This window comes from Pelmatolapia mariae, linkage group LG3_W (genome assembly GCF_036321145.2).
Source record: "Pelmatolapia mariae isolate MD_Pm_ZW linkage group LG3_W, Pm_UMD_F_2, whole genome shotgun sequence".
In the NCBI taxonomy this organism is placed as follows: Eukaryota; Metazoa; Chordata; class Actinopteri; order Cichliformes; family Cichlidae; genus Pelmatolapia; species Pelmatolapia mariae.
Genome location: NC_086229.1, coordinates 76,540,196 through 76,555,362, shown reverse-complemented (window position 1 = coordinate 76,555,362; position 15,167 = coordinate 76,540,196). Strand labels below are relative to the sequence as shown.

Genomic DNA, 15,167 nt, shown 5'->3' with positions numbered 1-15,167 from the left:
TCGGTCACCCTCCCCAGGGCTGGCTCCAGGGTGGGACCAACGTACCCTATCCTGGGCAGGGTGAACGGTTCCATAGATTTTTGTTACTCACCAAGGACCAATTTGCCACACGAGACCCTACCAGGGGTCAAAAATCCCTGAATAAAAACAAAATTGCCCCTGGGATCCCTAGGACAGACCAACCCTCACCACGATAAGGTAAAATTTTAGGGAAGGGAGGGGGCTCTGGAACAAGTATCTTGGAAGAAGGTCTGGACTCTGTCTCAGTCTGGAGTCGCGCTTGGTGAGAGATGGCGGGCCGGGCTGGGTACCTTAATATCCCTCGACTTGTATGATGGAGATTTTTTTTTTTTTCCAGTGGACAAGAGGGTTTGTTTCCTGCGCTTTTGAGTCAAGATACTGGTTCTTACTGTCATCTGCACCTATGCACCAAACAACAGTTTAAAGTACCCAGTCTTCTTGGAGTCCCTGGGTGGGGTGCTTGAGGGTACTTGACCTGGGGACTCTGTCATTCTCCTGGGAGACTTCAATGCACTTGTGGGCAATGACAGTGAGACCTGGAGGGGCCTGACTGGGAGGAATGGCCTATCTGTCTTTAACCTGAGCGGTATTCTGTTACTTGACTGTGCAAACCAGAGTTTGTCGATAACGAAGATCATGTTCAAACATAAGGGTGTCCATAAGTATATGTGCCACCAGGACACCCTAGGTCGCAGGTCGATGATTATTTTTGTAATTATATCATGAGCTCTGTGGTCAGATCCCCCACAGCTGTTCCATGGAGCACACCCCGCCACAGAGGCAAACTAATGAAAAGAGGGCTACATACACGGATGTGGCAAAATGCTAGTGCTGTGAGATATATACAAGTGCGTGGGCAAACTAGTGCGACTATGAAAATGGGCAAAGCTATATACAAGGAAGAGTGGAAAACTCTATGAAAGACAGTTAGCACTAGAAGCAGTATACGGACATGTGGCATTATTATTATTCTGGAGTTCCGGACACAGCAACGAGAGGAGAGAAGGATCAGTGTTGAACTGTCCTTTTTGCCTCTGAAGAAAAACCCTGCTCTCCACTGGAGAGAAGGAAGGGTGAATGATGCCTGCTGCGAGTGATTCTTTAATGTATTTCTCCATAGCGGCGCGCTCTGGACGGAACAGGTTATAGAGCTGGCTTGATGGCAGAGTAGCACCTGGGAGTAGCTTGATGTCGCAATCATAAGGTCTGTGGATTGGCAAGGTGAAGGCTTTGCTTTTGCTTAATACTTGATTAGTTCAAGCTGGCTACTCTCTGGCCTGCCCAGTCTAAGTGGGGATTGTGTACCTCTAGCTAGGGGAAACCCAGAATCAGTGAGGCATCCGGCGAGCGGAACATAAAAACGGTGAGTGTTTCCCTATGATTACTTGAGGTGACAAATCTGACGAGCTCTGTCTGATGAGTTATGTGCGCAAACACGGGCAGATCTAACTCCCTGAGGGGAATGTTTAACTGTGTAACTCAGAGTCGATTAAATTCTGTTCTGCTCCAGTGAAACGGTGAAACTGGGAGCTGAAAATGGGGTTTTGAGCTAATGTGTGTTCCGCCCACTCGTAACCCCAAATCTACCGGTGGGCAGAACCTTTTACTTTCTTAGGACATGAAGATATCAAGTGATCGAACTTGCCGCAATAAAAGGATGCATGAGACCTGAGACGAAGATTCTTGAGGGTGCATGGGAGTTTGCCCAACCAGTGTTTTGTAGACTTGGAGAAGGTATTCGACTGTGTACCTCTGAGTACTCTATGGGAACACGGGGTGTCACGAGTGAGGGTAGAGGGGATCGGGAGAATGACAGACAGATTGGTTCTATGGTTGCAGCAATGCGGACACTATATCGGTCAGCTGAATGATAAAAGCGAAGCTCTTGATTTACTGGTTGATCTACCTCCCCACCCTCACCTATGGTCATGAGCATTGGGCAGTGACTGAAAAAACAAATCGGGCATACAAGTGGTGCAAATGAGCCGAAGTGTGGCTGGCCTCTCCTTTAGAGATAGGGTGATGAGTTCAGCCATCTGGGAGCAGATGTCAGCTGAGAGCAGAGCCGCTACTGCTCTCAGCTGACCTGGGAACCACTTTCTTAAAAAGGTGGCCAGCAAGAGGGAGGTCTGGACTTAACTGCCTACGCTGCTGCCCCTGTGCAGCCCTGGATAAGTTGAAGAAGATGGATGGAGGGATCATTCCTCAACTTTAAACCCTGAGTACAGCTCTATAAATTATGCAGATATTATGTTTTTATTTCTTTCATCTCATCATGTGCAATAAACACGGATGATGGACACAGAAACAGGACTGTGTTGAGTTGTTCATACCATTCAGGTTCACACTGATTTGATGTCTGGAAGGTTCTCATTGACGTCAAATAACTCCTCTAAATGTGATAAACATAAGGTAGTGAGCCTGTTTTCAATATATAGAGAGTAGAAAGTAGAGATATTTGCATTACAATATGAAAGTAAAATATTGTCAGAAAAATCCTCAAGTACAGACACCTGAAAATTCTTCTTAAGTACAATAATGAAGTATTTCTACTTGATTACTTACCACCACTGGCAACCACTAAATATGGAAGACATTGTGTGAATTATGTGCCTTATTTGTAACTTAACGCAAAAAATGATCAGGAGAAATATATGTAATTAGCTTTATTATATGACGTTATACACTTTAATGTAAAAAACCTCTCAGGACTGGAACATCCACTGCCTGAGAGCCAAAATGTAACTGCAACTCAATTAGAAAACCTAATTTATGCGATTTATCTGTATACAGACATATCTATCATATCATAACTATATTAATTTTTAAAGGCATGTTTCACAATAAGCCTCTGTGCACAGACCTTCAGAAAGCCTGTGTAGTGCCTTCATGTTGTCAGATTTTGGAAATGAGCCACTGAGTGGTGCTCCATCCCTGCAGTGCGTGGGCTGACCTCATGGCTGCAAGGGTCACAAAGTCATGATGAATTGGTTAAAGTTGAGCCAGGTGCTTCAGCGCCTCTCCCTCGCAGAGCATGTAGTGGTAGCCCATGGTAGCAGTGATATTGAAGCAGCCCTGACTGAGGTAAAAGTCCATCGATGGTTTGTTCCAGTCCAGGACGGTGAAGTTGAGCTGGTGGCAACCAGCAGCCAGAGCCAGCTACAGGAGAGCAAAATCAAGAGGAAATAATAATAATGGATTGGATTTATATAGCGCTTTTCAAGGCACCCAAAGCCAGACCCACACCTGGGGTAGACTGACAGAAGCAAGGCTGTCATATCGCGCCATCGGCCCCTCTGACCAACACCAGTAGACGGTAGGGTAAAGTGTCTTGCCCAAGGACACAACAACCAGGACAGAGAGCCCGGGGATCGAACCGGCGACCTTCCGGTTACAGATGCGCTTCCCAACCCCCTGAGCCACGGTTGCCCTGCTAAGCTGAGATGTAGCATGGAGGGTTCTTCTGTATGCTACCTCTGAGACACTATTTAGTACTTTTTGCTCGGAAATATTGAAAATCGCAAAATCTTCAAGGTTTATCTTCTACATCATTCGCATGTTTCACTCACCTGTGCCACCTTGCTTATTAGTGCTTTACCAACGCCTTTCCCTGAAAGACAGATCATGTGCATTGCTTGAGACCTTTTGTAAATACAGATGCACAGTGATGATGAGACATCTTCTCAGAGGCTGTACTGTACCTCTGAACTCAGGCATCACATACAGGTCCTCCATATAAATGGCTCTGCCTGACCAGGAGCTGTAAGCATAGAAATAAAGTGCATAGCCGATCTTTGTGTGCCCTGACAGAAGAAAAAAAAAAACAGTCTGAGTGAGCTTACAGTTCCAGTATTCATGAAAATTGTAAATTTGTTTTGTTGTTTGTTCCCACTGAGTTAATGACTCTGAACATTTAGCACAATGATTATTCACAGCATAATGCTTTACTTTACACTGTAAACACATAAATATGTATAATTTCCTTTACATCAATGAAAAAACTATGATTTGTGGTGCTGCTCACAGTTAATGTGCAGCAAACTTTATAAATGAAACCTCACATTTCCCACTGGTGAGGTTGGTTAGGTCATTTTAACCACTATTACTTCTTTTTTTTGGTTTTGATTACTTAGAGGCAGCAGAACATCAGGAGTCATGTTGCTAGTGACCAGGGACACTATGCAATATATTCAGTTTTAGAAGTTATATTCAGTGTTAACTGTAGCCTGGCTTAAAGTGTTAATGCTGTCTTATTTTAATAAACAACACTGTCATATGCAAAACTAGGGTGGCACTAGGGGTGGAAAGAGGCCATTTCAGGGTGGCACATGCCACCCCTCTAGATCCGCCCCTGCTAGTGACTTGATGAATCTGATGATTCTGAGTCCAGAACAATTTAGCTGCTCACTTCTCTGCTGATTGGTTCTGGACAGTTCATGGATTTATTGAGTTTTTCTAGCAGCTGATGGGAACGGAGCACAACATTAATGAGGCCCAAGACATAAGTAGCTACTTCTCATTATAGACTCTGATAGTTGAAGTCAGCAGATAGTGGACAGCAGTGACTGTGTGGAAAAACACCTGTGTCATGGAAGGAAAAAGCACAGCTGGGCAGCAGAGAGTAAGTAAGCAAATAAGAAGTGTTTATGGAGGTAGACTAATGTACAATAGAAAGTACTTTGGCAAGAAGACTTACTTGCAAAAAACTAAAAAGGAGGCTTTCAACACTTTTTGTACCCTGTTTGGGTTTCATAATGGTTTATTAAAGTTTACAGAATAATAAATTTGCTTCCAAGAACATGAACATAAAAAAAGAAGAGAAAGGTGACTGTTTCCTATATTTCTTATTGTGTTTTCCTGACAAGCAACAAAGACTTTCACTACACTGATACTAACTATGCCTGTAGGTCTTAGAGTGAGCACAAACAGTGTGTAAAAACTGAGTGTAACATGCACCTTCTTTGGTTTTGTGCTGTTCTGGCACCTCAGCGATGACCCCATGAAAAAACGGATTATTGGAAAAGCCATCTTGCTCCAAGTCTGAAAAGAAATTACAGACATAAACTTCCATCCATCCATCCATCCATCTATTCTCTTTCACTTATCCTTGGCTGGAGCCTATCCCAGCTATTATAGACAAATATAATTTTTTTCCATAATATTAAGGTCACACATTACAGCAGGGGTGGGCAACTCCAGGCCTCGAGGTTTTAGATCTCACCTTGAGTCAGCACACCTGAATCAAATGATGAGTTCATTACCAGGCCTCTGGAGAACTTCAAGAAATGTTGAGGAGCTAGTTTAGCCATTTAAATCAGCTGTGTTGGATCAAGGACACATCTAAAACCTGCAGGTCACCGGACCTCAAGGCCTGGAGTTGCCCACCCCTGCATTACAGAGTGTTTGTAAACAGGTGTTTTGGACAGAAGAAAGAGGGCAAGGACGCTTGGTGGTGGAATGAAGAAGTGCAAGAAAGTGTTGAAAGAGGCTAGAAAAGAAGGTTAGGGTGAAGAGAGTTTGTTGGGAAGATGGAAGGAACAGTTTGAGGAACTGATGAATGAAGAAAATAAGAGAGAGGAAGACAGGTGGAGGATGAAAAGTGGGAATGTGGTTGGTTCAGAATAGATGTACTATTTTTTTTAAAAAGGAGAGAAGTAATATTCTTAGTTTTATTATATGCTTGTTTGGAACTAGCCTTATGTGGCTTTGATGTAAGTGTTTCTTGAGTCTCTGGGTGTCTATGAGAAAGAGAGCAAACTGCTTTTAAAATGATGTTGTCTTCTTGTTGTCATATACTACCTTTCTGGGTCACTTTCACATGCTCTGCCAGTTTCACATACTCTGCCAGTTCCTGGAGAAAATCATAAATAGCATCAGCTGCCATCATTTATCAGGACATGCTAACATCACTGTTCCTCAGCCAACAGTAAAAACATTATTTACAGGCAGTTTATTAGCCTGTTTGCACTGAAACTGTAGAGCAGGGCGAGCACAGTTCATCCGATAATATCTCACTAATCTAATGATAACAGCAACACTGTGGTTTTGAAAAATTGCATGGATTTAAGGTTTACAGTCTAATATTCTGAATCGCACACACAGCTGGACTGCATGAGTGTCCACATGTCAGCTCACCATGATCATCCGCGCGATGTCTTTGCAGTCATCCAGGTTTGCCTCGCGGATGGAGAAAGCCATGTCAAGTGGATGTGATGAGGTTTTGTTCCAGTCTGTTAGAGGACGGACTGTGAGAAGTAGACGAGCTCTGGCTGTGAAATTATTGACACTTTAGTTTGCTTTGCTCCTCTGAGTCCAGTGTGTTACTTCAGTATCAACAAACAGCAGACATGTCATGGAACCACTTTGACCTGTTCCTGCTGCTCTGCAGCTGGATGCACTCGTATAGGCTGGAGTGTGTGCCACTGAAAAATCTGATATCGATCCAACACCAAGCAAATACAGGACCAGAAAGAGAGAAGTGTGCCATGACTGATAAAGCAAATGCATCATCAGAACGCTTTATATAACCTGCTTCCATACTACTCTCTAGTAAACTAGACTTTAAAAGGATGGAAAAGCGGATCATTATAAAGGGATATTTTAACAAAGGGCATTCAAACAAATGTTTGAAATTTCACTGATTGTTTGGTATCCATCCAAAATTTGACAGTCCAGTCCAGTCTGGCAGCCTAGTCTAGCTTATTATTAACTCCTCTCAATCCAAGCAACTGGAGACCAAAAGTAGTGGCCGCTGTCACAGTTCCAGGTGATCCAGAGGTTATTATAATTCAGAGAAACTGGTCACGCAAATAACCTGTTATATCAGTTAATACAAATACACAGTACACAGCAGTATGCATGCACAGCATGGTGGTAATTTATATTTCTGTTCATGAAACACAAAATAATAACCAGTCAAAGATTCATCTAAAATGAATTTTTAAAAAGAACAACCAAAGTATGACACAAACGTTTAGGTAAAGAAGCATCATTATATAAAAAATAAATATAATTTTAGTCTAACAGTCAGGGATTTGTTTCATGGAGATGGACTTTGTCCACCAAACAGCGAGAATAGCTTTAGCGTTTTGTTTTTTTAAATTTGAGTATGAACTGATACAAAATGCAGCAAGATATTAAAAAAAACAGTTTTATTGATTATAAAATACACTATATCAGATTCATATCGGTATCAAAAGATATCCAAATAAATGATATCGGTATTGGACATAAAAAAGTGGTGTCGTGCCATCTCTACTGTGAATACAAAAAAATCTGAATGAATTGAAATGCCAGTAATTCTTTCTGTTGTCAACACTAAACATTTTAACAAACAAAAGATCATAGCAACAAAAAGCCCAGCAAGCAATAATTCATGTGACAAAATAAACAACTTAAACTAAAAATGTGGCCCCTTGTGCTTATAACGTATAAGACTGTAAAATAAAATGTGACCTCAAATTACAGAAACAAAAGTCTAGACAGTGACTATAAAACCAACTGACCAAGAACATTCACTGGTGTCACAGCTGGTTTATTTAACGTTTTCTTTAACGGTGTATGGGGAGATGTTGACATGCGCAGTTCAAAAGATTCACTCAACATTCTTCATTTTGCAGTGGATGACTTTTCAGCTGGTTGAATAAATTCGTGGTTATGCTACCTTTTGCGCCAATAGTTTTACAGCGTGTTTTACAAATTGCCACACTTTGTTCGACATCCTCCTTGTGAAGTCTCCCTCGCACGTCTGAAACTCTCGCTGTTGCCATATTTTTCTGCTAGTCTGCTAGTATATAGACACGCCATTCGCATCAAGTATTTTCAATATATCGCCCACCCCTAGTTGCAATACTTCAACCAGTAGCTAGCACTATGGAACAGGAGTGAGCATAGAGAGTAACTTATTTTTAAAATTTCAAGTACAGCTGTGCAACTCAGGTAGAAGCCCCAAATCATACAGAATAATCAGGGACACTTTCTCACCACAACATGAACAACCTACATGCCATTATGTCTGCATGAATGTATTTGGGAAGTCTTTAGGAGTTCATTCTCTACACTGTTAAGTAGAGCCTGTTCCCGCCTAAGTGCCCTACACTAAGAAGGCCATTTTGACTAGAGACTGGCCCACCAGGTATTATAGGAAAAGCCATAAAGCCTTTGAATGAAAACAAACACTGTTGTGACAGTGATGTACACTGGCTTGTTGGTATATGTATGATTTCTATACATTTTACATCAGATGATCACTTTGGTTGTAAAATTAAGATAATTATTTATTAAAAGCGAGACATTTTAAATGAGAATAAGGAAGAAAAGTATTTCTATTTACCCTCCTTTTCCAGTTAATGCCCTACCCCCCTGGCAAAACTTTGGTAGACCCGCCCCTGCACAGTTACCAGCTGTCAGCTACGTAGAAAAGGATCCTGGTGTTATTTGTCTATCAGAAACCGTTCATTATTTCCCTTCAACTCATTCATGTCACCTAAAAGGTAAACCTGTTTGTCCATCACCTGTTCAGCTTTAGTGATTCAGTAAGGACATCTCCTGGTTTCATCTTCATGCTTTCCTCTCACTACATATCTTTTTTCTGTTAACCCATAATAAAGTGATAAAAGAACAAAGCTTCATGAATGTTTTTTGTGACAAAGAAGTATCTGTTCCAATCACTCTATCAAAGAAAAATCAGAGTTGTAGAAATAACGGGAAACTCAAGAGAGCCATGATATTATCTTCTTTACAAGTGTATGTAAACTTTTGACCACAACTGTATATCTGTCTGGAAAAAGGTATAATGGGAGACAATGGGACAAAGACACAAGGCTGATACCTTTTGTTGTATTAATAGTGTCTTTTCTAAACACCATACAGTGCTTTATAATTCTCTGCTCTGAATGACTTCACATAATAAATAAAATTATTGTAAGAAATTTACTACCAGATGTGATCTTTACAGCTGAGTGATGTCTGAACTGTAATGATAACTCTAAAAAAATAATTCATTCATAAATTTAGAATAAGGTTAAACATTTGGTGTGTGCACATCCTGTCGTCTGTTTAGTTACATATATACTCATTAATTTAGACTACACAAAGATTAATGAGCTGTGTTGGACAACTTACTTTGAAAAAGTAGTTAATTATAGTTACTAGTTACTTCTTCAAAAAAGTAACTGAGTTAGTAACTGAATGATCTAAAATCAGACAAATAAATCAGACAAATCAGACATAAAATCCAAGTAGAAAAAGTTATATTTTTTACTGCAACAACCACAAACATTTTTCTGGTCTCTCTCTCTCTCTCTCTCTCTCGCTGTCACTCCTAAAACTTCCCCCTCTTCCTAAACAACCAAATTTCATGTTGCCATATCATTTTTTGATTGGTCGACATGGTACACTCTTCCACCAACATCAACGGGCTGTTTTTTGTTTTTTATTTCTTGGTCTTAAACAGAGAGTGCTTGCTAGCGCTGTCCTTAGACAGTAAACGTGACGAAATTATTCAGGAAAAAACACAGCGTATATATTGTTTATCATGACTCTGGTTTTACCTGGCCTATCAATACAATTTCCCTCCTTCTCTCTCCTTATTTTATTTAGAGTCTGTGGACAGCTGCTGAGAAGATGTCCCAACGAGCTGCTTCCAGAGCAAAGAGGCAGGAAGGAGACTCGCTCCTTCTCAAGTCAATAATGGTTTACCAGGTTAGCCAAAACATCTTTTCTCCTTGCTTCCACAGTCCCACTGCTCTGCTTATTCCCCATTTGTCAACAACTGCTTCAACCTCTTCTGATAAGCTGATCAGTTAACTGTTGTAAACTTATGTACTTGTATTCCCAGCATGAGCGATCTCCTTTCCCCCTTAATGGTGGTTAAGTGATACATTATGAAGAGCATTGTGTGCATTGCTTTGGTTTCCAGCAGAAGAAAATGTATTACAGAAACTACACACTAAGATTTAAATATGGAAGCCAAGACGATTTGGCTTAGATCAGCAGGCTAAATGCTCCTGGTGCGACCTAGATCTCAGCTTTAAGACCAGAGGTGACCACGCATTGGCCTCTGTTGGACCCCGACTCTGGAATAATCTCCCTCAAGCTATTCGCATGTCTGATTCAATTCAATCTTTTAAATCTCGATTAAAAACGTATTTTTTTAACCTTGCCTTCCCTTCCTCCTAGACCCTGCATTTTTAAGTGTACTGTAACTCATCTTTTTTGCTTTTATTAATGTTTTTATGATTTAACCTTCAGCCTTTCGACTCGTGTCTACTATGCCTGGTGTATCATTGGTTAGTTATGTCTCCCATCTGTTAGTATATTTTATTAGGGCCCGAGCACTGAGAGTGCGAAGGCCCTATTGTATCTGCTCCGTTTCTTCTTTTTCTTATTGTTATTATTATTATTATTATTATTGCTCAAAAACTCTAGAGCGCCACCTATGCGTTGTTAAATGCAGCCCTACGACACGACTACATCGCTTGAGCTACATGTATGAAATCTGGCACACATGCCAAGACGAACAAAAAAGTCAGTGGGCCCATTGACGCAACCCCAACAGGAAGTCTGCAATTTAGAAGTGAAGGTGACATTTTGGCTCTAATTTTGCCATTTCCATGCCTCGAACTTTTTCAAACTCCTCCTTGGGATTTGGTCATATAAGCTTCATCTTTCGTCAGTGTCAACTACACACCTGGGCCATGTTAAATTGCGGAGCTTTTCAGTTTTCGTGATACGGTGAGCCCATGGCCCCATGGCGAATTTCGATGACTCGCCATGAAAATCTTATTGCCTCTCAATCTATCATACATTGTCCGATCTGGAACAAAGAGCACACATATGATAAGGCTCCACCCCTGAACGTATTTCAACTGCCATATTTGACATCAGGGACAGCGCCACCTAGTGGGGACAGGAAATGTCATGTTTTACACTTTGGGGTACAGTATTGTGATGGGTGACATCTGCAGCCTCAAATTTCTCCAGGAAAGCCTTAAGGAGTTGGTCTTGGGTTACAGTGAAGCCCAGCAGCATGGCGAACTTTGATGTCTTGCCATGAAGAAACAAATTAGTATAACTCAATGAAATCCAGACTGATCAGTACCAGACTTTACAGACATGATGTCAGACCCGCCCTGAACAGATTGATATGCCCCTTGTCAGGAAATGTCATGTCTTTCATTTTGTTGTACTGATTTTCACAGGTTCATCGTGGACACCTCAAAAGCGGTGAATATCACCATCAGTCCCTCATGATGCTTCAGTGAGAAAATTGTGAGTTTAAACTGAACGGCGCACCCTGGTGGCAATGCGGTTCATCATGAAAGATGAAGTGGCTTTTGAGGGGCTTGGAAAGTTTAAAAAGTCTTGAAATTTGGCGCACACCTCCAATGTGATGAGGGCTTTCTTGTTATGTGATCATTTTTATTGAATAGCGCAAAATGGCTCCACAGCGCCCCCTATAAAATTTCAAAACAACAGCCCCTGCTATGTTTTTTATGTATGAGTCTGAAACCTGGTAAGCTTATAGGAGATATCAAGATGTACAAAAAAGTCTCTTGGAGCAATATCCCAAATCGAACAGGAAGTCAGACATTTTAAAATTAATGTGTAATTTTGGCGACATTTTCCCCTTCTTTTCAGGCACCGTTCTTTGACGAACTCCTCCAAGGGATTTCGTCAGATTGACGCAATCTCCTGTGTGTGGAATCTAAAGACCTTTGTGATGTTAAATTGCGAAGCTTTTTACGTTCAGGGAAACGGGGTGGTCATGGCGGCACGTGGAGTTTCAATGACCTGCCAAAAAGCAGTAATCTGCTGTCACTCAAAAACACAATGTCCAATGTCTCCCAAAGATCACAGGCATGATGAGACTCGAGCTCGGAAATGTTTGTTATGCCATTTATCATTAATGGTTAGAGCTCCACCTACTGGGATGACTATAATCATGATTGAATGAAATGAAATGTTAGCTGGTGGTTAAATGCAGGAATTCCATCAATGTGACATCAGATTGGACGTGATGGTTTTAGGTGTTGAGCTCGACGCGCGGGGGTGCGAGGGCCCTCATAACACTGCTTGCAGCTTTAATTTTATTTGTATTTATTTAATTTTATTATTTTATTTACTTGTATTTATTACTGATCTGATTTGGTTTCTGTGAAGCACTTTGGCGGTTTTTAAATGTGCTATATAACTAAAATTGTATTGTATTGTATTTGTAAACGCAAAAGTTCAGCTAAAGCTGAAACATGTACACGATGCTCATCATAATGCTTCGTAGCTGAGTGTAGAAGTAAATCTCATTTTACAACATGATTTCAAACACGGTCATAGAGTTGCACACTGGAAACTACCTGTTAACTAGAACTGTCCATATCAGTGTTTGTTATGTAACCAGAACAATGTTTTTTGGTTGTTTTTTGTTTTTTTGCTTCTTTACATCCTGCTTGTTGTGCCAAATGGTGGCTAGGAGTGGATTCATCAGTCCTATTGTACAAACATTCATATTAAATACTTTTAACACCCAGTTTGATGCACATTCAGAACACTGCAGTGGTAAAATTACTACAGTAATCCCCCAAACCCTCCAAATACATAATAACTCCAGGTCATAATGCTAGAAACACAGCATCACTGGTCAAATCAACTTTGACTGTATGGTGCAAGTTTACAAAAGAAAAAGGGATAAAACCCAAAAATCATCAAATAAATTAATAAACCTGGACTCTCAGCAGCAGTAAGACTCTGATTATATAGAGTAAAAGCATGTTATAAGTGCTTATCTGTAGCTCTATGACTTCTTGTACCTGTAGGATAACAGGTGGGATTAAAACAAACACAGTGCGGATAATTAAGGGAAAACTGAACCTTGAATTTTGTCTGTCTTTGTCTGATTTAATGTGCTTTGTCTCTAGGGGCCATCGTAAATAACTTTTATTTATTCACACCTCATAAAATGTAATAAATAAATTATAAAATACAAAAAAAACAACTATTTACATTTCAACTTTTGACTCTTTGACTATTTAAATTTTCAGCTTTTTCCTTTTAAACAAATTTAAAGTGAAACAACACAAAACACTGCAAACCACAACACAATAAAATATAAATTAAAATATGCAAAACAAAAAGAAAATGCACATTCTCTGTCTGGCCTGGGATGGTTTTTTGCGAGAGTATTTTCCTGCTTGGAATTGCATACACAAGATTCACTGCATGAATAAACTTTCTGAATCCTTTATCATCCGCAACTGAAAATACTTGTGGATGATTACTATACCTTTCTAATGTGACGTTGTTTTCTTTTGTTGTTGTCCTTGGTTCTCTTCTTTTCTCTGCTTTGTCTCTAGGGGCCACCGTATATATTTATATATAAACAAATATAAATAAAACCACTTTTTTTAACATTAGTAATTCGTTTTTTGCATAATTTGATATTGTTGTTTACAATAAATTAATTAAAGCATTAAAGCAATCTGAAGAGCTGGTTGGGAGCTGAAAGAGCCGGCTCTTTTTAGTGAGCCGAGCCAAAAGAGACGGTTCTCCAAAAAGAGCCAGAATTCCCACCAGTAATAGGGGGTCGTCTGATTATTAGGATTTCTCAGTATTATTGTTGGATCTTAACTCACAACATAAAGCACATTAAGGGGACTGTGGTTGGTACTATATAAAATCAAGTGAACTGCACCTGCAGCCATAATCACCTTTACAGTGTCCTTGACACCTTTTTCTCCATGTTTTTTTGCTCCAACATTTGGTCTCTACCTCCTGGTCATTGTGAATATCAGACGTGAATATTAACTTGTAATGTTTACAGTTCCTTACAGAGCACAGCTTCTGTTGCTGACATATGAAAATGTAAATGAAATATAGATGGGAAAACTACAGTTGATTCTTTGACCTGTACATTAATACTTTAGAGGGTGGGGTGGATGTGGATGTGTGTCTTTCTGCAGTTTCTCTGTATGTGTGGCTAGGCCTCAGTCTGGAGCTCACTAAGCTTGTCTTTCAGAGATTAGGGGTGTGTTGAAGTAGAAACTTCACCCATGGGATATGTGATTGAGCAGCATTTATCCACTGTTTACAAGAGTACATTCTCTCTTCTGGTACTGCGTTGGCATTGTGTTTGGGATCATGGAGTGAAGCCGTGCCCTGTCAGACTCTCTACAGATGATATTAAATGGTGGATGAAAATCTGATCATACTTTCCTTTATTCATAATGATGCTGAGTTTTTTATATCTATTGAAAATCTGAACGAACAGTCCAGTTCAGCCTGCCAGACTGAACTGGACTGTTCGTCCAGTTGGCACTCCCAACTGGAAAATTTTCTACCTGGCACAGTGCGCTGAGTGTGCGTGTCTATATACTAGCAGATAAGGAAACATATGGCAACAGCAGGAGTTTCAGATGAGTTAGGGAATGAGACTCGCTCTCGTTTGGATTTCACAAGGATGTTAAACAAAATGCAGTCATTTGCAAAACATGCCGTAAAACTATTGCTGCAAAAGATAGCAGTACCACGAATTTATTCCACCAGCTGAAAAATCATCCACTGCAAAATGAAACCTGTTTTAAGCTCTGCATGTCAACATCTCCCCACACACACCAAAGAAAATGTTAAATAAACCAGCTGTGATACCGGTGACTTTTCTTTGGTCAGATATTTTTATAGTCACTGTCTAGACTTGTGTTTCTGTAATTTGTGGTCACATTTCATTTAACAATTTTTATATGTTATAAGCACAAAAGGGCACCTTTTTAATTTGTTTATTTCATTGCATGAATTATTGCTTGATGTGCTTTTTGTTGGTATGATCTTTTGTTTGTTAAAAGGTCCAGTGTTAACCACAGAAAGAGACTTACTGTAACAATATTGTCATTTTTGAAAAACCTCTGTGTGCAACTGATCGCTAAAAAATGGTTAAAATTTCATTTCATTAAGATTTTTTGTATTCAAAGTAGAAAAAAATATTCAATGGTGGATTTGAATGAGGATACCAGTGCAATTTTAAGTACCATATTGTTGAAAATAAGATTTGTTTTGGGAGGTTATTTAAACATATCACAATATATATTGTGTATTTTGACATAGCCATAGATTTTCCTCATATCGCCCATCCCTAACTGCAACCACAACTTGCATAT

General features: G+C 40.0%; 1 protein-coding gene across 2 annotated transcripts; it reads right to left on the bottom strand.

Moving 5' to 3' along the window:
• Positions 1-2,691: 2,691 nt before the first annotated feature.
• On the bottom strand, positions 2,692-6,389 carry LOC134618617 (thialysine N-epsilon-acetyltransferase-like). 2 transcript variants are annotated; one of them, XM_063464093.1, is made up of 6 exons: positions 6,157-6,389; positions 5,821-5,872; positions 4,978-5,061; positions 3,723-3,824; positions 3,591-3,631; positions 2,692-3,180 (listed from the first exon to the last, which is right to left on the bottom strand). In XM_063464093.1, exons 1-6 carry the CDS (start codon positions 6,217-6,219, stop codon positions 3,013-3,015), a joined length of 510 nt encoding a protein of 169 aa, XP_063320163.1. In that variant the 5' UTR covers positions 6,220-6,389; the 3' UTR covers positions 2,692-3,012. The 2 variants fall into 2 exon arrangements, with proteins under 2 accessions (XP_063320163.1, XP_063320172.1); XM_063464102.1 differs by lacking the exon at positions 3,723-3,824.
• Positions 6,390-15,167: the final 8,778 nt, after the last annotated feature.